Source organism: Typopeltis vanoorti, chromosome 2, assembly GCF_054136105.1.
Source record: "Typopeltis vanoorti isolate ZY-2024b chromosome 2, IOZ_Tvanoo_1.0, whole genome shotgun sequence".
NCBI classification, from domain to species: Eukaryota; Metazoa; Arthropoda; class Arachnida; order Uropygi; family Thelyphonidae; genus Typopeltis; species Typopeltis vanoorti.
This window is the reverse complement of record NC_143550.1, coordinates 134,198,400-134,224,658: the sequence shown is the minus strand read 5'-3', so window position 1 is coordinate 134,224,658 and position 26,259 is coordinate 134,198,400. Positions and strand designations below refer to the sequence as shown.

The following is a 26,259-nucleotide window of genomic DNA, read 5'->3' as shown; positions in this document are numbered from 1 at the left end:
ACACATCATCAACATAGCATAGCCAGAGACTAGGTTTGAGAGTGGCTGTGTTGATAGCTAATTTTTCCAGATGTTCTATGTAGAAGTTGGCTGGGGGGGGCATAGCTGTCCCATCTAGTTGTTTGTATATTTTCCCTTTCCATGTAAAATAACCTGCCTGTACTGTGAATTTAAATAGCTGAAATATATCTGAGGAAATTGTGAATTTAGTAAGTTAAGTGTTTCAATCAGTGGTACATTAGTGAATAATGAAGTGATATCAAAACTCACCATTAGGTCTGAACTATTTAAGGTGTGGTTTTCTAAAGGTGGGTAGAATTTTTAACAAAAGAGGGAGAATTGTTTGTGTAAGTGGTTAGTAATTTGGCTAAATATTTAGCTAGTTTATATGCAGGACTGTTTATACTATCTACAATAGGACGCAAAGGTGTACCGTGTTTGTGTATTTTAGGAGCACCATATATTCTGGGTGTATTAACGTGAAAGGGTTTGAGTTTTTTGACAATTTCTTTTGGCCAGGAAGTGACTTTGTTCAGTAACTTGCACACCTTATTCTTTTGTGAGTTGGTGGGATTTCAATCGATGATTTGATATGTAGACCGGTCTTGGAGCAGTGCATGCATTTTGCTTTCATATTCTGTTGTATCCATTACTACAGTGGCGTTTCCTTTGTCTGATTTGGTTATTGTAATGTGGTTATTATTGCGTAGTTCTTTTAGAGCTATTATTTCTTAATGTGGGATATTATTTTTGGGAGGCTTAGAATGGATAAAGATATTGGCCACATCTAACCTAATATTATTGGCTATAGCTGGAGGCAAGTGGTAAATCTCATGTTCAACAGAAGCCATTATTTTGGTTTTAGGCATATTTTTAGGAGTAACGGCAAAATTGTGTCCAAGACTGCACTCGTGGCCTCTTTGATAAGGTTGTCGATGATAGGTTCACAATGACGGCATCTTGATGAAATTGTGGCGGCTGCATAACATTGCGTTGCTGGAGGATTTCAAATTTTTTCTGGTGTCGGTTTTTAACTTTAGCAAATTCTTTATTGGCTGTCGAGTTGGAGATTTTATCCAAGATATCCCATAGCTCCGGGTTCAAAATGTCAGATAATATATCACATAGTACATTGATGGAGGAATTTATTTTTGAAAGTTCTCAGCAAGTAGCGTATACCTGTTCTCGTAAATAGTGCTAAACTCGTTCTTTTATAAATACGTTGAGCTTTGACCGAGTGAAACGTGTTCCTAATTTTTATACAGTTTGGTATCAAATTGGTATCTCGGCACCTTTTTAAGAAGGGTAACCTGTTCAGTTGGTGCGCCAATTTTACTTTCCACTTACTGTATTGTCATGCCTTACGTACGATATTATCTCCGTGAAGAATATTTATACACGTGGATAGGATTATGTATTCATCAGATATGTTGTAATAGATTTCACGGCATGATGTGTACACAGATGGACAAGAAAATAACGATTTATTAACTTAGAAGCTAATATTTCACTGGTATTATATCCAGCATCTTCAGAGCACACAACACAAGGTTTGTTACAAAAGCAAGACATCCAGTGTAACAGTGGGTCTAGTATACGTAATTGTAGCAAGCAACACAAGACTAAAGACCTAATATGGTGCCATCTAGGTTAAAAAAAAAGAAAAAGTGATCACACGTCTTCCAGAAAGTTCCATATCATTTTCAGTTTATAGAACACCCACACATACAGGGAGATACTTACACAAACAATGACACCATCACCCTTCTCAACAATATGGTATCTTAAAAACACTAACCCATAGAGCTAGAGCAATCTGTTCCAATGACATTGCTCTCACTGCTGAACTTTCTCACTTATGTCAAAAATTCTTAACCAATGGTTATAATCCCCATAAGATAGATAACATACTAAATGCTACCAAGAAATCCCCTCTATCTACCACAAAAGACTACAACAAAACTATCACCATCCCATATATTAAAGGCACATCTCAAAAGATATCTAGTGTGCTTAACAAACACCAACTACGCACAGTATTCAAACCTTATGTAAAATTAGCAAGTCTCATCAGTTCACCTAAGGACAAATGCACTCCTTTATCACATCCTGGAGTCTATTAAGTGCCGTTCTTGCCATCATGCCTACTACGGACAGAAAGCAAGAACTGTAAACATCCGCCTCAGTGAACACAAAAAATATATCCGACACTTTCACTATTGCAAGTCGGATCAGGCAGACCATGCTTTGGATACCCCCTGCACACAGGATCAATTGGAAAGAAACAAAAGTAATGCACAGAAGCTTCTACAAGTCAGAGAGGTTGTTCCTGGAATCAACAGAAGCCTTAAAACATGCTCCAAACCTTAACATGTATGGCTGTATAAATTTACCAAAGATTTGGGAGACAGTCATCCTAAGACCAAATTAATATTTATTACTTTTATTTTATTTTATTTATTATTTTTTTTTAAACTTTCTAAGACTATCATTTGGACTACTATTTCAAAACTTGGAACTTTTTTTTTTTTTTTTTTTTAAACCTAGATGGTGCCATATTAGGACTTTAGTCTTGTGTTGCACGCTGCAATTACTTATACTAGACCCACTGTTACACTGGATTGTGGTTGTCTTGCTTTTGTAACAAACTTTGTGTTGTGTGCTCTGAAGATGCTGGATATAATACCAGCAAAATATTAGCTTCTAAGTTAATAAATAGTTATTTTCTTATCCATCTGTGTTCATATCATACTGTGAAATCTATTACAACATGTCTGACGAACACATAAGCCTATCCACACGTATAAACAGAGGAAGAAGCATTTCAACAGGGAACGAAGGGACTAACAGTAAATCAGTTTTTGCAGGCTGATTGCCAAATAGTACACAGAACCAAATCCGAATGTAACATTTCAGGCAACTTCCTCAATGACTGGTGAAATATCCTACTACTACTTGCTCTGCCAGGTTGTACCTGAAGAAAATCCATGTATAGAAGTTTGTATAGAGCGCAATAGAGTGTATGCATGGATTTGGGTCTGGGCATAAAATGTGTGCAGTTGTGTCCACATACTTTCCTTCTATACGACTACTCTATAAATGTTCTAAAGATTCTAACATGAAAAACAGTACTAAATATTATAGTATTATTACAGAGGGTAAAATTTTTTCATTAAAAGAAATAAGAATTAAAACCAAAAAATAAATAAATAAGTCTAAAATATTTTTTTAAAAAATTAAAAAAAAAATATATATATATATATTTTTACATTGAATTATGTTGTTTGATTGGAGTTTTATATCCAAAACAAATCCAGAAAAATTATGAAAACTTCACATAAAACTCCCTTTATATTAATAATAATAAAAAGAACCCTTTCACATAGACTTTACCAGCATCTGAGGACTTCATGCCAACATCAGTATTCCAGTAAAATGTCGATATAACGGACTAATTTAGGCTGGGGGGGGGGGGTCCGTTAAATCTGAAAGTCTGTTATATAATAAAGTAGATTTTCTGAATGTGTATGCTAAAAAATTGATAAATTAGCTATCATATATAGCACCCTCAATGGCTCACTTTAGTAAGTACGGGCATGGCAAACCCGAGGTACCAGATGCTGGACCATGCCTTACTTCATATAATATATATCTGTTATATTATTCTGTAGACTGGTCCCTCCTCTTCTTTCTTTTCTTTGCTTCTTTCTCCTCTCCTTGCTCCTTCCCCCCTGATGCTATTAGAGTATTCGAGGGCTAGGGGTGAATCTTTCCTATCTTGCTAAGTCATTTCGTCTTATGCAGCCACCGATGGAGGCAAGCTAACCTCAATAGGTGCCGGTCCCAAGCCCAGATAAATGCGAGGGTTGATGTCAGGAAGGGCATCCGGTCGGAAAACTTCAATGCCAGCTCAAAATATGATATGAGTCTAAGAGAAAATGATATAAGGGCTAGGGTGTACCCCTTAAGCGACGTGCAGCCACATCGCCCTACAGATGCGAGAAGTGGACAAGGGCTACTACCGCATCAAAGGCGGGTGCGGTTAAAGAAGCGAGCCCAGCAGGTGGAGAGGATGTTGCGAGTGGGAACACTGAATGTTGGAAGCATGACTGGAAGGGGAAGAGAGGTGGCAGACATGATGAGGAAGAGGAAGTTGGACATTTTATGTTTGCAGGAGACAAGGTGGAAGGGGGAAAGGAAAAGGAACTGGGAGATGGATATAAATTGTTCTACTCTGGAGCGAATAACGAGGGAAGAAATGGGGTAGGAATTGTGGTGTGTGGCAGAATGAAGGTTGAAGTACTGGAAGTGGGTAGAAGGAATGACAGGATCATGTGAATGAAATTGGGTCTTGGAGAAGAGCGGGTGGTCGCATTATGTGTATATGCTCCGCAAGTTGGTTGTACAGCAGAGGAGAAAGATGAGTTCTGGAACGTGTTAGATGAAGAAATGAGGGAATTGGAAGAAAATGAGATGGTGATTGTCGGAGGAGACTTGAACAGACACATAGGAAGACAGAACAGGGACTGTGAAAGGGTGCATGGTGGCCACGGAGTGGGAATGATGAACCAGGAAGGAGAGAGGATTGTGGACTTTGCAGTAGCATTTGATCTGGCAATTGTGAACTCGTTTTTCTACAAGAGGGAAGAACATTTGATAACATTTAGGAGTAGTAACATCAGTTCACAAATTGACTACATTTTGACTAGTAGAAAACATCTTAAGGTTGTGACAAATTGTAAAGTAATTCCAACAGATCAAGTAGCACAGCAACACCGACTGCTGTGCGCAGACTTTAAAATAAGATCGAAGATAAGAACCTCTGGATGCCATGGGATGAAGACAATTAAGTGGTTTTGCTTAAAAGAGGAGAGTGTGAGGAATCGTTTTAGGGAGAGGGTGTTAGAGAGGATTTCGGATGGACTGGAAAGTGTACAAGATTGGTGGAAACATAATTCAAAAGTAATCCTGAGCTGTGCAATCGAGGTGCTTGGTGAGACATCTGGAAAGATTAGAGAGCAGAAGGAGGGTTGGTGGTGGAATAATAATAATGTACAAGAAGCAGTGACAGCTAAGAGGAAGGCAAAGCAGAAGTGGGATGAGTCAAGGGTGGAAGAGGACAGAGAGGTGTACAGAGAGAGAGAGAAAGCAAGAAGCCAAGAGATTTGTGGCACAGGCGAAGACCATGGCATATCAAGATCTGTATGATCAATTAGAAACAAAGGAAGGACAGAGAAAAAATTACCAAGTAGCAAAATGTAGAAATAAAGCAGCAAAGGACATCTTACATGTGAGGCAGATCAAAGACGCTGAAGGAAGAGTATTATGGAGGGATGTGGACATAAGAAACAGATGGAAAATATACTTTGAGGGACTATTGAATGAGGAAAATGCAAGGACTCACAGAGGAGATGCAGAACATCAGTAGAGTGGAAGTGATGGAGGGCATGAAGAGGATGAGGAATGGAAAATCGGTCGGCCCCGACAGAATTCCAGTGGAGGCATGGAAGCACTGGGGGAAGAGGGAATTGACCTTGCTGTGGGACCTGTTAATGAAAGTTTGCCAACAGGAAAATATACCCGAGGAATGGAGGGAGAGCACTCTTGTCCCTATCTACAAGGGTAAAGGGGATGCACAAGACTGTAAAAATTACAGAGGAATAAAGTTGATGTCCCATACAATGAAAATCCTAGAAAGGGTTCTTGATGGTAGATTGAGGAAGGAGGTGGAGACTGCAAAGGAACAATTTGGCTTCATGCCTGGTAGATCAACAACAGATGCTATCTTTGGGTTACGGCAGATGATGGAATAGTATCAAGAGAAACAAAGGGAGCTACATCTGGCATTTATTGATCTAGAGAAAGCATACGATAGAGTGCCAAGGCAAGAAGTCTGGAGGTGTCTAAGGGAGAAGAAGGTGCCAGAGAAATATGTCAGGTTGTTGCGTGAAACGTACAGAAATGTGAAGACAAGTGTTCGGACCTGTCTGGGACAGACAGAAAGTTTTCAAGTAAGTAACAGTTGGCTTGCATCAAGGGTCAGCATTAAGTCCGTTTCGGTTTAATATTGTGATGGAGGTGGTAACAGAGGAGGTGAGAGAAGATGCACCTTGGACAATGTTGTATGCAGATGACATCTTGCTGTGTGCAGATTCAAGAGAAGAAGCGGAAACTAAACTGGAAAGATGGAGAAAAGTACTGGAAGAGAGAGGTATGGGACTGAGCAGAAGTAAGACAGAGTATATGTGTTGCACAGTGGGTGGCGGACAGGCGACAGATCTAGAGCTGGAAGGAAATGTCATCAGGAAGGTGAGAGACTTTATATACTTAGGTTCAACAGTGGAAGAAGATGGAGGAGCTGAGAAGGAAGTGGGATGCAGGATACAAGCGAGTTGGAGTAACTGGAGGGAGATGGCTGGAGTGTTATGCAATAAGAGGGTGTCGATCAATCTGAAAGGCAAAATCTATAGGATAGTAGTGAGGCCAGCTATGACATATGCTATAGAAACTGTGGCCCTGAGGAAAAATAACATCAGCAGGATGGAAGTAACAAGATGAGAATGCTTAGGTGGATGTGCGGTGTGACCAGAAAGGATCGTCTGAGAAATGACTATGTCAGGGGAACAGTGAAAGTTACGAACTTAGGAGCGAAAATACAGGAGGCAAGGTTGAGATGGTTTGGTCATGTGATGAGGAGGGAGGATGAATGTGTGGGAAGAAGGGTCATGCAGATGGATGTGCAAGGAAGGCGGAAGCGTGGGCAGCCAAAGAAGAGATGGAGGGAGCTGGTAGAAGAGGACTTGAGGATGAAGAACTTGGATGTGGTGACAGCCCAAGACAGGAAGGTGTGGAGGAGACTCATTATAAACAGTGACCCCACTTAAGTGGGAGAAGCTGCAGAAGAAGAAGTAGAAGAAGATATATCTAGTTTTAAATTTGTATTGAATAGGTCTGTAAAATGTGTACGTACATAAACCATTCACTGCATATAAAGAAATGCACACTATTGGGCATGACTTAGCGGATGCCAGAACATCAGCCAGCACGTGTTAAAACTGCCACAGAAAGTCACTGCACGCAACAAAAGAACCAATTACAAATGCAAATGGATCACATGCTAATCATTCGGCAAACATTAACATGTGACATTAGGCTAAATTACTACAGTGTTTTTCCAACATATGATGATTCATCAAAGTTTGTTAAAAATAACTGGAAATTAATAACAAAAAATAACCTGTTAATTTAATTTAAAAGCATTTTGAAATTAACAGGGTGTTAATTTTCACATGACATACGAACCTGAAATTCTGTCCATTAAATCGAGGGTTTACTGTAATATGTACCAGAAACAGATATCGAAACCTAATCTCATATTCATTACTGAACCACAAATGGCATCTACTACTACTACTGTTCACCTAAACATAAGGCAGTACATCGCACAGGAATGCCTTCCATAAGATGGATGAAGCAAACTTGCATTTTTTTTTGTGAGGTCTGATATTCCTTGCTAAAGGTTATCAAGACCTGGAATACCCTTTATTATGACCTCCTTTAACTCAAGATTTCCTTGCCTCATTTTGTTGCATCCATTTGCTGCCAATAATATTGCTCTCCCAATTCTGATGATTATGTTGACCTATTTGATATCAATTTACCTATAAAAGGTACAGTCTAGTCACTCAGATAGGGATAATTTGCTTGGAGGTTTCAGCATATCTGCAATTCTGACTCTCTCTCTCTCTCTCCTTCTCTACCTTCTTTACATAATAAGCTGGAAGAGAAGATGAGGTGTTAGCAGTCAGTAATGCTCTAACGAACTGGTAACTTAACACAGAATTCCAGATTATCACCATCAATCTCCCAACACTCTGAAACTTGTCTTCAATAGCTCTCTTTCCAAATAAACAGAGAACTGAGCTCTCATCTTGCAAGTTAAACTACAACCTTGTAAGTAGAAAGGGATAGGCCAGAAACCAGAGATCATACTCTAGAGTCTAAACTTTGCAAGAGATTAAGCAGGGTGCTAGCATTTCACAGGGTAAGGGACCTCATCTATCCTAGAGGTCTAGTACATTTCTGCCAACTAGGAAATATATGCTATTAAGATGGCAATAATCTTCATTTCTGCATACTGGCAACACCTGAAAGAGAGTCCATACCGTTTAGATTTGAAGATTCAGTTAGTATGGCCAGTTTCAATAATAGAACCTAACATGTTACTCAGTTATTATGTTAACCTTGATAGCGAACAGCATGACATTTACCACAGAACCTTGATGGACTCTCCTTCCTCTTAGGGAATCAAGAGTTCATTCCACCTTGGATTTGGAAGAATCAGTTAGAAAAAATATTTTTAATAAAGAGAGTAAAGTACCCCATGAGACCAAATGTGTGAGCATTTCAATATGCCAAACCTCCGTGCTGTGTCATAGGATTTTTCCAGGTCACAGAAAATGACATTAGGCATTCCTGTTTTAGGAAACCATCTCAAAGCATCCAGCAGGATTAAATCAAATTTTAATCCATATAGAAGTAAAATGTCTTAAGAGGAAAAAAAAAAAAAAAAGTTGGTCTCCTGCAGAGATTATAAAAGATGAGATTTTTGTTATGTTGTTCCAAGATTTTGCAAGAGCAGCCATTCTGAGCAGTTAAACATTAATTTGCTGGTATTTCTGTATTCTTAAATGGTTTTGGAAATGCAATTGTAATTGCCTTTTGCCCAGGAAATTCAGTTGAATAAGAAAAGCGGTCCAACAATGGAGGATAGAGAGAGAGAGAGAGAGATTGTATTAGTGAAATACTTAAACAGTTTTTACATGAACAGTCTGTGCAATCTTCCACATAATTCAAAGTGAATAGAATTGGAGGTTTTTATGTTCTTCTTATTACAACAGCCTGGAATTTGTAAGTCTAAAACATTACATGTGTGGGCAAAACTCTCACTGAAAGTTGGCAACTGCTTTTGAGTAAGTAATTGCACATTCATTTTCTTTTATTCTGCTGGGTTGTGAATTGGATTGACAAGTCTTGAATCGGTTTTTGATCTGACGGTGGATGTAATGTACTTGGTGGAAACATGTTTCGAAGCAATTAAGTTTCACATTGTGGATTATGGAGGTTTTAAGCCTTTTATCTGCAGTACATTCTGAATAAAACATGAATTTGAAAGCAAAGAAATTGAAAATATTCTGCAGATGTTCATTAGTAGGAGAGGAGTTAACTGTCCTATCCAACTCTGCTAGGAATGAGAGGGCATTCCAGCAAGCTTGGCTGTTTTTCTATTGTAACTGCAATGATGGAATATATGGTTGCCCATGTAACAGAGTGGGTAGCACTAAAAATTATAGCTCGTGACCATTATGTTCTACTTCTCATTTAAACATTTCAAGAAATTTTTAGATTGACCGTACAAAAGTGTTTGATGGGCAGGTGGAAGAGAGCCTTACTTCCAGCATTTAATTCAGAAAAGATGTTGTTAAGCATGCTCACCACTCTTCCTATGATGTTAGTATACACAAGTATTGTGGACACTGATATCTCCAATTAACTGTATAATAGGGAAGACACCTACAACATGACATCTTCAGGATCATCTGGAGAAACATCTACTCTGGGTGGTAGAAAGAAGTTGAATACTGTAATATTATTATTATTATTATTATTATTCAGGCCTCCATGGAGTCGAAAGACTCATCGTGGGAGGTCCTTCCTAAGAACATAAAGTCTGTCAAGACTTTTTTTCTGATGAAATTCTAAACCCATTATTACAGTGTAATGTGTGGAGAAGAGATAAGAAAGAAAAAAGAAATCTGTTAATGTCTTTCTTGAAGAGTTCGAAATTAGATGCATAATGGAAGACTGTTCCAAAGAACAGAGGTATGTAGAATGAAAGAAGAGGATGAAACATTAGTTCCATGAGTCTAGAGCTAAACAGCACATGAATGTTAACCAGCAGTTGCCTGTTATTGTATATGATGAGACATGACTTCCTAATGGCTCATTTCCCTTCTACATCTACAGAAATTTCACTCATACTGGTAGGTATTTACATAAACAATCACACAACCACAATCCTTCCCAATACTATTGGAATCTCAAAACACTTACTCACCGAGCCAAGGCTATTTGTTCAAATGACACTGCCCTTGAAACTGAGCTGAGGGACCATTGCTACACATTGTTAGCCAATTGCTACAGCCCATATAAAATAGATAAAATATTACATGTATAACAGAAAAAATAGTTAAAGTTCTCTGCAAATATGATCTCCATACTCCATTCGAACCTTTCATTCAGCAAGCTACTTCAATATGCTCTCCTTGAGATCAACTACATCCTCTTGAGCATCCTGAAGTGTATAAATTTCCTTGTACCTGCAGTTTAGCATACTTTGAAAAGTCTGATAATCAGTTAACATTCAACTTGAAGAGCACAAAAATTACATCTGAGAGCCTCGGTCTGGCAAGTCAGGATTGGCAGACCATGCTCTGGATAATCCTTCACATAGGATCAGATGGAGGAAAATATCTATATTACATAGAAGTCATTACAGGTCTCAGAGACTATTCATAGAATCGGCATCAGCTATGAAGCAGTACTCTCCCAACCTCCACAAGTATGGTAACATTAATTTATCAAAGATCTGGGAGACTATCATTTTAAGACCTAACAGACAGGCTTCTCTAAATTAACTTTGTAGTTATCTGCCCATAGAGGGAGCCAGGACATTAGGTGTCAGTCACGATTGTTTCTACAGTTACTTAATTTAGTGCTTCTGGTAGATAAGCTTATATGTTGGTTACTCATTATTTTATGGAAATAACAATATATACTATAATATTAATTATTATTATTAAGAGAGACCTCCATGGAACTAATCAAGGGAGGCCACATACTACACACACCCCAGCTATCATACTTGTTCTAGAATTCGTTCATAGTGCTTGCACACACAACATTCCATGGCAATCCATTCCAATCGCACACCACTCTATGAGAGAAAAATCTAGATCTCACCCTCCTTCTTAGTGGCATTCATTCTTGACTTCCAAGTATGGCCTCTTGTCCTTTCAACACACTCCATAAAATGAAAACTTCCATCAACTGAAACCCTGTATGATCCTTTCAGAAGTTTGTCTCAATCATCATATTCCCAGCCTGGCTGGCTGAGTAGTTAGCATATTCGCTCTCCAGACAAATGCTGCGGGTTCGAATCCCGCCATGGGCATGGATGTTTGTGATTGTCTGTGGAAATGGTAGTGATGATGGTCGGCACTAGATGACATTGGTGTAGTTTCAGTCAGTTGGTGGGTTGAGTGATGGAGACAAAGTTGTAGAGCAGGTGCCTTCCCTTGATGAGTCCATGGACTCCCTGGAGGTTTCAAATAATAATAATAATAATAATAATATCACTCCTCTTTCTCCTGTTTGTTATTGTCTACAAATTCTCAATCTATCTTCACAATCGGTATTCCACAAACCTGATATCATTTTTAACACTCTATCTCCACTGTTTCAGAATCACAAAGGAAACCAGCAGACCAGACTTGCACACAAGTCCAAATGATCAAGTGATAATTGCTCAAGATTAGGATGACATTCACTTTATGATGAGGAAACTGGTTGATGTTTATAGCATGGGAGGTCTAAAAGTAAATTTTACCAAGATAAAATATTTCGTCCTTGGTGGAGAAGGCAGAGATTTAGATCGTCCTAGTCAGTAAAGTCAAGGCAGTAATCATTTTGGATACTTAGAATGCATTATTCATAAGTCAGGAACATGTGAGAAAGATGTAGATGATCATGTCAACCAAACCCATAATGCTATTAAGCAACTGAATGGTGTATTACGGAGATGAGATAATTGGATAGAAACCAAGAAGATGATACTCCAAATAATAGTAGAGAGTGTTCTGATGAATGGGGGAGAAGGATAGACATCGAATGCATAGCAGAAGAGTTGTATAAGATCTGTAGAGATGAATGGCTTACAAAGCAGTGTGTGTAAGCATGTATGTGTTTGCGCATATCTTCCCTTCAAAGAGTTCAGAATAAGACCATCACGATGAGATTGAATTTGCAATAAAATATTTATTATTATCATTATTATTATTTCGTGACCCCTCCAAGGAGTCCGAAGACTCAATGAGGGAGGGCACCTACTCAACAACGCTCTGCCTCCACCACTTCTATCTGTATCCATCATCTACACCAATGCCATCTACTGCCCACCACTAGTATTTTTTGTCTGCAAATTGCTTGTCCTGAAGGCCAATTTGTCTGTATGAGAGATGAAAAACCTGAGTTTCCAAAAGAAAAAATCCTGCTACCCCCATATGATATCAGCTAACTCATCTTCAATTGAGGGGAAAAAAAAAAAAAAAATAAAAAATAAAACATATATACAGATTACTCCCGTTACGATGAGAATCAAACTTAGGCCATTTCCAATCAAAGGGCACAATATACCATTGTGATGGAAAGCATGGAATGTTAATCTTTACAGTGATATGTACATATTCAAGAGATACCACAGGAGACATGGCCTAAGCAAGGGATGAATGCGAGTTAGAGAGTCACAAAAAAGTTCATGGAATGACTTCACAGTGCAGAAAGGGTATTAGAAGGCAAATGCTGAACATTGGAAATGTCTTCAAAAGTAAAGTACATTTATTTAAAACTAATTTCCATGAATCAAATTGTATATATTTTTTATTTTTGTTGCTGTTTTTTTTTTTTTTTTTTTTTTTTTTTTTGCATCTCTTTTTTTCCACATTTTTCCCCAAGTTCTGGAAATTCTTAGAACTTGGGGAATAATAAATCTAAAAATAGATAAGAGTCAGAAAGCTTGCTTCCATCATACTTAGCATATCTGATATGATTTACTGGCAATTTGTGAGAGGAGTGAAAATATTTTTATCAATTTTCATGAAGAATGGATTAACATTATTCCATATATTCTCAGACAACCTGATAAAAATGTTTTATTGTACTGTGGATCTAATTAAAGGTTGTGGTTGTGTTAAATCAATTTTTATGGAGTATATTTATATACTTTTTCCCTCCTCAGCCAGACAGTGTAATCAAGTTAAAAATGGGATTACTATGCAACAAGCAAAAGGTATTCAAATTATTACTTGTTTGACAATCCTTTTCATCTGACCAGTCCCAACAATCATTCTGTCCATCGCACACCCAGGCAGGATGAATGCATGCAGTAGAATGAGGGCAGTTGATAAGTTTTTGTTCAGGATCCCAAAGCAAAGGATGGTGAGAGCAGTCTGGACGAGCTAAAAAAATATATTTATTATGTTAATAAAATAAAAAATACATTTTAAAAGTTGAAAAGGAGTGTATATCATAATTACACTATGAAAAAAATTCAAATAAATAGATATACAAAAATATGTAATTCATATACTCCAGAGTAAACCAGTTTTAGTTACATGTGCAACTTTGTTTAACCTCCCAACCGGCCAGTGTGGATGAAATATCCAACACTCCCTAGCTATTTTCATGGATCAAAACTTCGTCGGCATTCTACCTTTTATCATGCCATTACCTTCCTCCGCCGTTAATCTCGTTACGGCGGAGGAAGAAGTAGAAAAAGTAATGCTATTCTATAGCATTAGTGGATTAACTGTTGCTGAGTGACCTTTGTGTCCCCTCCCCATGTCTTTACGTCTATTGTGTTGCTTAGAATTTCATTTACTGTCCTAAGTTATTTGACCTTTCTTGCCTCTAAAATGATTTATTGTGTCTCTTCCCAAAAATTGAAACCAATTTCACATATGCGAAAAAAAAAATCAATCCTGAAATGCCCACTGATCAGCTTTTGCAATGAATCTATTTAGTGATAGTGAATTTGGTGTATTTTATTCTACAAATCAGTGCACCGGAAGAGATGCACTGATTGTTCTTTCACTTTACGTATAATAATTGAATGTTTTTTTTTCGAATTTTAAAATTTTCAAATGTTTGCTTTGAAAATATTATGTCAAATATTTATATTTTTAAATAATATTTATTGAAATAAATATGTCCTTTTTCTTTCATTTCTAGCAAAATAGCATTATATGGATCATCACATTTCAGATTTAGAAACGATTTTTTGTTATTCATAAGACAAAATTAAAAAAAAAATGTTAAAATGCTAAATTGCCTTACTCGGTTTCCGATTGTGTCTTTTTGGTATCAAAAATTTATATCCAATGATATTTTAGCAGTGATTCTTCGCCTTCGTCATTTATTTATTTATTTATTTGTATTATGCATATTACGATAATATCTAGTGCACATCCTCGTAGATATGTTGAAAATATAATGGGAAAAATATCATATACGGAATGATTCAAAATTCTTTTTCATTTTGAAGATTTTCTAATGCTTCCCCCCCCTCCTTATCCTCTCCTAGAACTCACAGGTTTGAAAGCTTTTCTAGACAGCATTCAAAATCAATTACTTCATTTTACCATTTTGACAAAAGATATACGGCAATCAGATTGTATTGTGAAACTTCTAATTCTGTTCTATTTATTTGCAATCTAAAACCAGCTGTTCTACTGCCCGCTGAAATTATGTGAAATTTTAGAAATAATATGCTATATTTTCACCATGCAAAATTGTTTATATGCATACCACACAAAAGAAAGTTCAGTAGTATTATTTTTGTTTGTTTTTCTTTAAAAAAATCTAAATATTACTTCTGCTGCTGGAAGCTATTTCTGAAATAATCTACGTCTTCTAAATACTTGGTAATATCCTCTTAGCTGGAGGAAAAGTTGAAGGCTTATTACTCTCAGTGCTATTGAGAAGAAAGGGGAGAACACTAAAGTGCCCCAGGCTGTAGTGCGGAATATGTCAAGAATGTCTTGTTTCCTTTTCGATTGTTGATTACCTATATTCTAACAGAAATACTGATATTTCGTTTACATGCTTATACATTATTTATGCCAAAATAATTGCTTAATTTATAATGATCAGTTTCACTTTTATTACCAAAAGTTAGAAATTAAATCATACAATTATCTTGAAAAAGAGGATTTGAATTATTTTCAAAGAAAAGGTGCATATGTGTTTCATAATCTTCTTTTTTTTTGGGGGGGGGGGGGATATAGACCTAAGCAATCTGCGGATATTTCAGATAATTTATTTCATAAATCGTTCGCAAGACAGCTGTTACAAATGTAAATCACTTGGGGAACATACCCATTCATTTTAGTGTAAAACAGTAGCAAAGGTTCAGTTACTTTAGATATCTAATCTAGAAGAAAATGTTATGTCTGCTGAGATTAGAATCATATGTGAATAATTTTTCTGACATGATTTCTCTATTCATTATAATGTAACCAATTTCCAGATTTTTTTTCCCTTCCTGCAGACTTCATGTTATATGCAGTGATTTCTTCTTTGAACTATAAGAAAAAAAATCACATAACAGGAGAAAAATATGCAGTATTTTCTTTTCCACTGGCTGAATTTACAATGTTCTTTCTTTGTGTTTTGAAGAGAAACTGCAAATGACTTTTTTCTTACTATTTTTGCCATTATAACATCTCATATAATTATAAGAGTGACATTTTACCGTTTTTCTCCCACACGAGAAACAGAAATAAGGTGGTAATAATATTGTTGATTCTGCCAAACTTCATTGTAGCAGAAATTTTTATTACAAAACTTTGTAATATATATATATATATATATATATATATATATATATATATATATATCTCCGAAACAAGAAATTTGGAATCCATATCACATCAATGTTGAGTGTTGGCAAGGTGAAAATGTTCCCGTTATTATTTATATATTTCATTTATTAACTAGGGGGCTATGCCCAACCCCCCATGTTCAGGTATGGTAGACCAGTTCTCCTTCAATTGTGATAACTCGAAAGGGGGTTCAGCCACTGAATTCTGATGACTCGAATTTTGAAGACTCGACACTCAGGGTAGCCCCTGAGTTTCAAAACGTTTCGATAAACATGACATAAAAAAGCTTATCATTTTATATATATATAGGGTAGATTTTATTTCATTATTTTTTTGATGAAATACTTTACCTGGAATACTCTTTCCAGGTAAAGTATTTCACAGCAATGGGTTTTTCTTTCTTCAAACCATGCTTCTCCACGGATTCCGCTGATGGATTGTGCAGGGAAGATAGCAGAAAAACATCTTTTTTGTCTTTCCAACGTAGTGCAAAGACTTTCCCTCGCTGATAAGTTCGGATTTCCCCCTTCGATAGCTTTCCTGAAGCCAGATCTGGAGGTATATCTCGCCTTTTTGCATTTACAGTACCATAACTATCTGTAAGATGCTGTAAAAGCAAATCAGCGAGTTCAGGACACATATATAGTAATTATCCATTATAATGCAGTAACCTTTCCCCAGTAAAGGGTCTAGTAACTGCATTACTGCACGCATCGACAAGGGGAGATCCGAATATTTATCGTGCTCGATTACAGTTTGCTTTCCCGTATAAGGTTTGAAATCCCAAAGATATCCACTTTTCGATTCGCAAAGCATAAAAAATTTTACTCCATACTTCGCTTTCTTTTTGGGAATATACTGCTTACATTTCAGTCCACCTTTGCATGGCATAAGGCTTTCATCGATACTCAAGTCTCTCTCAGGAATGTAGAGTGATCTACATTTTTGACGGATTTTCATCAGAAAATCATAAATTTTGTTGAGGACTGGGCAAGGATGTGATGCCTGATCGTATTCTTCATTATTCTGAAAATGCAAATACTTCATGATGAGACTGAATTGTTTTTCAGTCATAACATCACGAAACATTGGCGTGTTCAGAATCCAGTCTGTAGACCAATACATTTCGAGAGCGGGCTTTCGAAATGTATTTTGAAACTTCGGGTTTTTCACTTTCTTTATTCTGATATTGCATTTGAAGGATGACAGTGATTTTAAATATTAATTTCACCTGCATCCGAATATCACATAATTTCCTGATTTATAATAATCACAAAATATGTATATTGTCTGATTTATAATTTGCTAATTTATAATAATCACCACATAGTTTCAGTATTGAAAAATTAAAGTTATGTGGAACAATTACTAGAGAAAAATAACGAATTAAATAAAAACTGTACCTATGTTTCATAACAGTTTTCGGGTGTGTGATAGTAATGCAACGGAGGGGGTTAAACTATCAGAGGCGAAATAAAGTTCAATTCTATTGTAAAAATATGGAAATAAACTTTCACATTTGATATACATATTTTGAATGATAAAAATAAGCAAATGTATCGCTTACTTTAAAAATTGGAGAATAAAATATCTGAATTATGCAGAAAATATAAATTTAAATCATAACTGTTAATTTCATTTTGTAATGACCAATTATACAAGGCCAAGAAAGTGAAAGTACAGATTACTATACAACATGAAGAAAAAATTTAGTAATATGATTAAAGAATTTCATGTTATTCTCTATAAAGCAAAGTTGCTCAAGCGTGTCCTAAAGGAAATCTGTTAAGTATTATTCGATTTCGATGGTTTTGTACAAAAATAAAATTAATATAACCTGGAACGTCGGCAGCCGGTTTTCTTTTCTTTTTTTAAAAGAATATTCCAAATAATTATCGTGAATTAATTTCTACGAGAACAAAGAAAAATCTTTTGTCTAGTAGCGATTAGAAAAAAATTAGCGCAAAAAAAAAAAAAAAATTAAATTGGTTAAGTGAAGAAATTATGCAAGACCTTTATTTTGTCCAGAAATTAAAATTGTATTGTACAATAAAAAGAGAAAACAAAAATATAAATAATTTCTCTATTTTTAGTCTATCATATATAACTAAAATCCAGTTCACCAGCATGGAACAAGAAAGTCCGTTTCTTGTTATAGGCAACTGAGAGGCAACTACGAACGGGAGATAATCCGATTAACCTTTCTGTTCAGCGTGAGGGTTTATCACACCTTCTAATGGACATGACAGTCAAATTGCACTTCTTATCCAGGTTATTTAAACAGGTGGGCTGAATCTTATCCAGATTTATTTGGACGTCTATAGACGTCCTAGCCGGTAGGAAGGTTAATCACTCTCATATAGTGATTAAAGAATTTTTCAATTAATAATCAGACTAATTATAATTCATTTCAAATGAGTTTAAAATTGCAAATTAGTTTCAAATTTTTGCATAAAACTTGTATTCTACAGAGTCTCCAAGAAATAACATAATTACAAATTAGTAATTTGTGAAGGGAAGGGGGCTTGAAAGAAAAATTTAATTTTGTAATCACTGAATCCTCTAAAATTCTCATAATGCAATTTCATTTAATGAAACTGGATGGAAAAGACTATCAGGCATGTTATCTGCACTCTAAGTATATTGTAGTAAACAAGAATTACATTCATTATATCTTGCTAGTTAGAGGCTGAATGGCTTTTGAAAAGGAATCAATTTTTTTTTTTTAACCAACATCTGGGATTAGACAAAAAAATGGTCTTTTTAACTAAAATTTTTAACTTTATACAAACACTTTATTTATGAATGAAAGATTCAGGAAGGAAGGAAGGAAGGATATATCCCAGACCATTTGCTATATATTTCTGGTCTGAATTTTAGGATATGGCTAATTTATTTAATAAAAAAATAGTAATAAATCAAATAAGAATCTTTTAAAAAAATTCTATGCAATCTGAATCATGTCATTCACTATTAATAAAAAAAAAAGTACTATAGCATGAACAGTTATCACCATGCTAATAAAAAACATCACAAACAGAGTGATCTTTACCTAAACAGCAGTTGTACACATTACAAAATAAAAAACACAACAGAAGGAAAAGACGGAAACTTTTTAATATGTGTGTGTGTGTGTGTGTGTGTGTGTGTGTGTGTGTGTGTGTGTGTGTGTGTGTGTGTGTGTAAGCACGTCTGGTTGGCCGAGTGGTTAGCGTATCCGCTCTCCAGCCAAGAGGCTGCGGGTTTGAATCCCGCCTAGGCATGAATCTTTGTGATTGTCTTCCACCTTCATACATTCATTCATTCAAGTGAATAACTCTCCCAAGATAGATTGGATCACCTTGGGAGAAGTAGACCCAACCCTCCCACAATAGGAGAGGCCTTCACCCTGTAGTGGGTAGAAAAACAGGCTGATCTTCATAACTCCACAAGAAATGGGAACTTGCAAAACATACAGTACATCATCAGATGTATGGATAAGAAGAAGAAGAAAGGAAAAAGATACTAGGAAAACAGTGTAAGGATGCTCCAGAAAATGGAGACTGATGGAATGAAAGAGCAGAATGACAAGATGATGCAGTAAGTTTGAAGCCAGAGTGCGACCTCAATTTACTGTTGTTATAAGAATTGTTACTGCAGCAAGAAATTAATAGACGATGGTGATCTGAAAAGTTCTCGGCCTCAACCATAGATTCCAACACTATCAGCAAGATTTTTTTTTCTATGTTGGTACATCTATCATATGCATCCAAAATTGCAAGTCATTCTATCAACTAGTTTGTTTTATACAGCTGTCTGTATCCCTTGAAATGGATAAAATTGAGTATCGTGCAGTTATAAAATTCTTTGTAAAAGAAGGTCTAACACCAAAAGAAATTCATTTGAAGTTCATAAAAGTTTATGGGTACTCTTCTCCTTCATTTTCAACAATTAAGAAATGGGCTGCTGAGTTTAAATGTGGCTGTAACAGCCTTGAAGATGATCCACATGAAGGACATCCAAAAAGTGTAACAACACCAGAAATCATTGATCTAGTGCACAATATGGTATTGGATGACCGGTGAATCAAAGTGAGTGAAATAAGTGAATGAATAAGCTGAGACTATAGGCATTTCAAAAAAACATGTATTCAATTCTCCATATATCTACTCTCCCTTTCCACTGCACTCAAACTGTGCGTGATGTTGCATCCAAAAGGATGAAATGAAATATCTTTATGAAGTGCTCATTTAACACCTAACTATATCTTCCTCAGTAGTTATCCTTTTACCATCTTCACCAACCAATATCATCCCTTTATCATCATATTTTCTTGTGCTGGCTATGTATCTAAAGAGCTCCCTAAGGGGGTTTTCTGGATTTAATAACGCAATGTTGATCATACTGCACTTTCAGTATTCTTAGTGAGCCACCCTCCTAGCCTTTTCTCTGAACTCCTCATGAAATTGATTAATAATAGTTCTTGGTTAACAAAATCAAGTGAAATCTTTTCCACATCTCTGGAATTTTAATAATAAGGTGATAGACCTATTTGCTACTTGTATACTAGAAAAAAAAAAAAAAAAAAAAAAGCTTCTGCATTAATTCAACCTTTGTATCTCTTCTCAGTCTGGCACCCATTAATGAAACCTCAATAAAGGTCAAAACCAGTCTGGACAGTGATCCTTTCCATAATGCCAGCATTACACACGTCCAAAAGGATGTGTGTTTTGCATTATAAGATACCAAGGTAGCTGATATGAAGTCATTAGTTTCTATATAAGGCATAGTGCTGAAGATACTTTAAACACACAAACTTTGTTCACTGACTCATGGATAAACGATTAAACAAGAATATAATTTCTTGGAAAGTTAAATTTAAGTGACTAGTGAAGTTAGAAAGAAACAATATGAAACGTGACAAATACCAATCTGAGAAGAACTCCAAGGATTTCTTCTATGTGGCCAGTAGGAGGAGAAGAAGAAATGACTGTGGTGAATGTAGACAGGTTGTCATGTCCCTAATGCAGATGTGTAGTACAGCCGTTTAATGATCACTTTATTGGGGTGTTTCATCCTGATAAAGCCAGTTTTATACCTAGAGGGGAAGGGATGATGATAAAGAGGATGAATGACAAATAAACATGATTTTCCTATTTGTATTAAGAGTGTGCTAAGGATCTGACTATGCTTCTGACATGGATGTTTAATGAAAGCCTCACAACAGTACAAGTTTATAAGGAGTAGAAGGATGATATGATAGTGCCACTGCATGACAATAGAGGTGGAATGGAAATGTCGATAAAGAAAAATTTGTATATCTCCTGTGGCTGTTAACATTAAAAAAAAAAAGGAGGAGGAGCAATATTACAGAATTGAGCATATACAGGTCATATTATTTAGGAAGATCAGTATGGATCTGTTAAGAGATGTTTTTGTTTTAGTAATCTGGTTGCCTTTATAATAAATTAAGAAGAGAATAAGTAAGGCATATGCTGTCAATTTTTCTGGATTTTACAAAGGCATTTCTCAGGACAGCATGATATCTTGAAATATATGGGTTCAAATATCATTCCAGTGGAAATTGGCTATCTGATAGATATCAAGAGTTGTGCAAAGAGAGACAGTTCAAACATGGGATAGATACAAGTGGGAATCCAAATGGTTTGTATAATAAATTTAGTTTAATCCTTTATCCAAGTGTGAGCAAACAAAGTTTGCACCTGAAAGTATCTTCAGGACTGGGGTAAGGTGGTACAACACCAGAGCACTCCTTGCAAAGGTGGAACAAGCTACCAACAATTGAGTGTTGGTAGCTTGTTCCACCTTTGCAAGGAGTGCTCTGGTGTTGTACCACCTTACCCCAGTCCTGAAGATACTTTCAGGTGCAAACTTTGTTTGCTCACACTTGGATAAAGGATTAAACTAAATTTATTATACTCTAACCAAGTGAAAAATAAACTTTCAACTTCTTCACCAAATGGTTTGGTTCAGCACTGGAACCATTATAGATTAGCCTTTATGATAGTCATTGGATTATTCATTGGGATATATTCAGTTGTTAGCAGATGATGTGAAGCTTGTGAGGATTATTAATTAAACTGGCCAATGTTATGGCTCTTCAGCAGGATATGAATAAGCTGAAATAGTGGACAAATCAGTAGGATGTGCCAATTAAAACTTTGAAATTTGGGATCCACAGAGGGGAAACTGGATAGTCTCCTAGTGGAGATATACTGGAAGAAGAGTGAGGAAACAAAGAATGTTGAGGTGAAAGTAGATAGAAATTTGAATCAGAGGGCATGCTGCATAAGTTGAGAGGACAATCCCCGAGATATCCTGCATTACTGGGAAGAACACTGAACAGCAAAGATAAGAAGGTAATAGTTTATTGTAAGTCTTGATCAGGCCACATCTGGATTACATTGCTCAGATTTAGTCACTAGGAATTGGAAGGTCGTGAACTGTAGGAAGGACGAAGAGGCAAATAACAAAAAATTATATCAGGACTGGAAAACATTAGTTATGGCAAAATATGGTGGAAAATATATGACAGGGTGATAGGATTGGTGTAATTTAGAGTGACACTGAGGAGATTTTCATATGCTAGAACAAGTAGAAATTGCAACAGAAAGTAGGAATGCATTGTCTGATGGAGTATGACAGTGCAGATAGCATGAACAAGTTTTCAGAAGTGATATGATAAGACTGTTATCTAAGGTGAATCTGAATTGATGAGTTTTATAACTCCATAGAGGTCTGGAATGATGATAATAATAATTAAATATATAGAATTATAAAAGAAAATTGTTAATAAAAATAGATATCAAATGCACACAAATGATGTACTAAAAAAATATCAAAAATAACTAATTGGTGTGTGTATCCCCTCCACATGTATATTTGTGAACCACTCGAAATTATGGTACATTCTGTTTCTCTGAAGAATATCATACATTTCTAGAAAATAAAATACTTACTGCAGTTCATCTCATCACTAGCATCTGGGCAATCAGGATCATTATCACAGCGATATGTCTGGCTAATACAAGGTCCCTGTTTGCATCGGAATTGCTCTTCCGCACAGCTACAATTAGCTTCATCACTATAATCTCCACAGCTATTCTGTCCATCACATATTCTTGAATCTGGTATACAGCGATTGTTAGAACAGTGAAAGAAACCTGTTCTGCATTCTCTAGATGCTGAAGAAGATGCAATTTAAAATTTATCCAAAAACATCTTTAATTGTTAATGTAACTTCAAACACAATTTGTAAGCAAAGTATTCAATAAGGAATTCAACTAGGTAATATTTCACATAAAGCTGTTTCATTAATTTTCATTTCAATTGTTGAAATTATTTTATTTCACTATTTCCATTTTATCATTCTTGCACTACCCATTTTTAATGGACAATGCAAATGTTGTTTGGAAAATCTGAGTTAAAAATAATGTGGTAAATTTCATCCATCACAAACTGCTTTGTTTCTTTTTTACTTGATGACAAAACTGGCAAAAAAAAAAAAAAAAAAAAAAAAAGATAGCAGAGAAATAAGTATTTCATATTTGTTTTGGCCAAATAATCTTCAAGAAAGGCTTCTGCATGAACATTAAATATTCTATGATGCATAGTATTTCAGCTTCACAAAGACAGACACTTTCTACAGCATGTTCCATGACAGCTGCTATATGTTTCTGGCAGCACCACCCTAATTTCTGCATGAATGTTCTCCTTCAGCTGTTGGATTGTCAGCAGCTTGTTCATATCAACCTTTTCCTTTAGAAAGAAGTTAGGAGCCATCCCATCTGGAGAATGTGATAGCCAATTAATTGCAGATCTTCACAAAATTTGCATTAGAATAATCAAATGCTGATTTTCAAAATAAAATTGCAGAATTTTGGTTCAGTGTTGGGTAATGAACTGTTCCATGATTAATTTCCCAAATGTTCCTCAGAATACCTGAAAACAAATAAAATGAAAAAATTAATAATCAAAAAAGTTATTCACATTTTAAACCCCTTCATGATAATTATGGGACACCTGTATAATATATGATAAATTTTAATTTATCATGAGCAGATACAATGATGATTTCCATTCTACACAGATACATGTTTATTCATTTATTTTTTATTGCAAAGCATGAACTTATATAGATATTATAATATAGATACATATCAATTCAAGATTAATCCAGAATGCAACTGAATTCATATCTGATGAATTAAACAAGATACTATGTAAACTTTTAACATTTATAAAAAGAAAAATCATGATTTACCACCTAAGCATGAATTAATCATTCATGTTAAAAGAAAATTCTTTCAAAATTTATTATTTTATTATGAAAACAAAAAGGAAGGAAAAAAGGACTTTAATTTGGCAAATGTCTGAAAGTGGATGATGGCAATTATCCACTATATAGTTTGGTGGTTTTTTGCCATTGAGAAACAGTTTATATGGATGGGAAATGTTTGTTATTTGCAACAGAAAAGTGCATTACTTTTTTAGAAGTACTTGTTTTGATAATCAATATTACTGGGTTACAAAACAAGAATGTAATTCCTTGTCAAGTACAATATACTTTATATGCCTGTGGTAAAACGTTTTATAAGTATCTCAGATGAAGGTATGTTCTTTCCTAATATCAAGTTCTTTCCTAATATTCCTCATTTTTGATATGATATTGCCATCGATGCCATCTGTTCACGCCTCCATCCACATATCCATTCACCTATATCTTGGTCTTCCTCTGGGTCATTTTGGTGACAACCTGGCAGAGAACACTTGTTTTGCTAGCAAATTCAGAATTATCTTTGCTCATGAAGTATATTCAAGACTACTCATGAATATACTTCATGAGCAAACTTTGGTAACACTTTGTTGAAGGATTAAAACATTCTACCATCTGTACCACCGGTAGAATCAGTTAAGTATAATCCATTCAAAATCATACATTGTCTGCAGGTATCATTTGTCATAAGATACTTGAATTTTCTAATACATCACTCCCATACAAAAAAAGAGCATAAGACGAACAGTACATTTGTACCATGAGTGGATAAGGATATTTCTCTTACTTTTTTAATTTTATTTATTTTTAGCACAGTAAAACACCGCTATAGAGACTAAGCATGGAATTTCTCACGCCATTTTTGCGCTCCAATAAACAAGGTTAGTGATGTCACAATGAATGGTGAAATTCATTACCCAACTACATACAATCATAAACTTCCATGGCTAAAAGTGGGATTCAATTGTGTTTAATTTAATTGTGTAATTTTAGTATATTACGGTAGTTTTATTAGTGTAGTTAGTGTACTAAAGTGTTATATAACATAATCTATGTCGGGAAGTCGCCGCTAGAGGGATTCGTAGTGTGTAGTGTCCGTGAAAGCTCCTGATAAGATAAGCGTTATTTTCAGTTATCGTTGATTAATTTACTTTAATATTGTGTAGTTTTCTTTGCCTTGCTTTGTTAGTGCATCTGTTTGTGTGTTTTTGGTGTTTATAATTTATAATTTGATAAAATACGTTACTAGTATGGCTCCAGTACGAAGGAAAATGGTGGCCAGTAATGATGGTTCGCCATCTTCTTTCAAGAACGGTAATGTAAAGGAGATGATTCAGTGTACTATGTGCGAAATGTACGCTTTGCGGAGTGCGGTCAGAGTGTGGTTAGATGATAATAAAGGAGTGAATGTGTGTAGAAAATGTAGGGAGAATGAGGAATTGAAGTGTATTTCGGATTGTGAGTGTGATATTTTTGTCAAACTTCAGAATGAAGAAAATAGGGATATGACAAGAAACGGCGAGGTTGTACCAGAGAATTGTGAGAGTGTGAATGTAGAAAGTGTGAATGATAGTATTAATGGTTTTACAGAGAATAAAAAAGATGAGATAGATGCAATGAGTGAGATCGCATTGTTGAATGGTGCGATACAAAGGGCAAAACAGCAGCTAGAGCATATGAGCAAAAGTCGATTGAATGAACCAGCCAATAATAAAAAGTATGACAGGAAAAATAGGCGTATGAGTGTGAACATGAACAAAATGATGGATAGAGTGCTGTATGGAGACTCGTTAGTACGAGGTGTGTTAGTAGAGGATTTGACAAAGTCGTACCAACCTGGTGCGACCATAAAGGATGTAACTGAGTCTATTAGAGAGCAAAAGGAAAGGGTGAAAGAAATGATTGTTGTGGCAGGTACGAATGATTTCAAAGGAGATAAAATGGAAATCATACAAGACCTGAATGAATTGTTTGAGGTAGCAAAAGAAAAGAGTAAGAGAGAGTTAGAATGATTAGTCTTTTGCCACGGTATGACAGTTAAATGTTTAAAAGGAGGGCCATAATTGCGAATGACTTTATGCGTGGGTTATGTATGACGAGTGGTGTGGAATTTGTGGATGTGTGGAGTGAGTTCCATGGGCGAAAGGATCTATATAAGATGGATGGCTTGCATTTGAATAGTTACGGTGTAAGCAGACTTGAGAAAGTGTTGCTGAATGTAGTGGATGTGCAAATTCAGGGAAACTAGATAGATATACAGTAGAT

The 26,259-nt window shown here is 35.7% G+C and overlaps 1 protein-coding gene across 1 annotated transcript in view; it reads right to left on the bottom strand.

The window, feature by feature from the left end:
- Positions 1 to 26,259, bottom strand: part of LRP1 (LDL receptor protein 1) — a 1,646,373-nt gene that overhangs the window by 825,522 nt on the left and 794,592 nt on the right. The window contains exons 50-51 of the mRNA XM_090402369.1: positions 22,679 to 22,903; positions 13,143 to 13,295 (exon numbers count right to left, since the gene is read on the bottom strand). Coding sequence (XP_090258495.1) covers positions 13,143 to 13,295; positions 22,679 to 22,903 — 378 coding nt within the window. The remainder of the gene's footprint in view (positions 1 to 13,142; positions 13,296 to 22,678; positions 22,904 to 26,259) is intronic.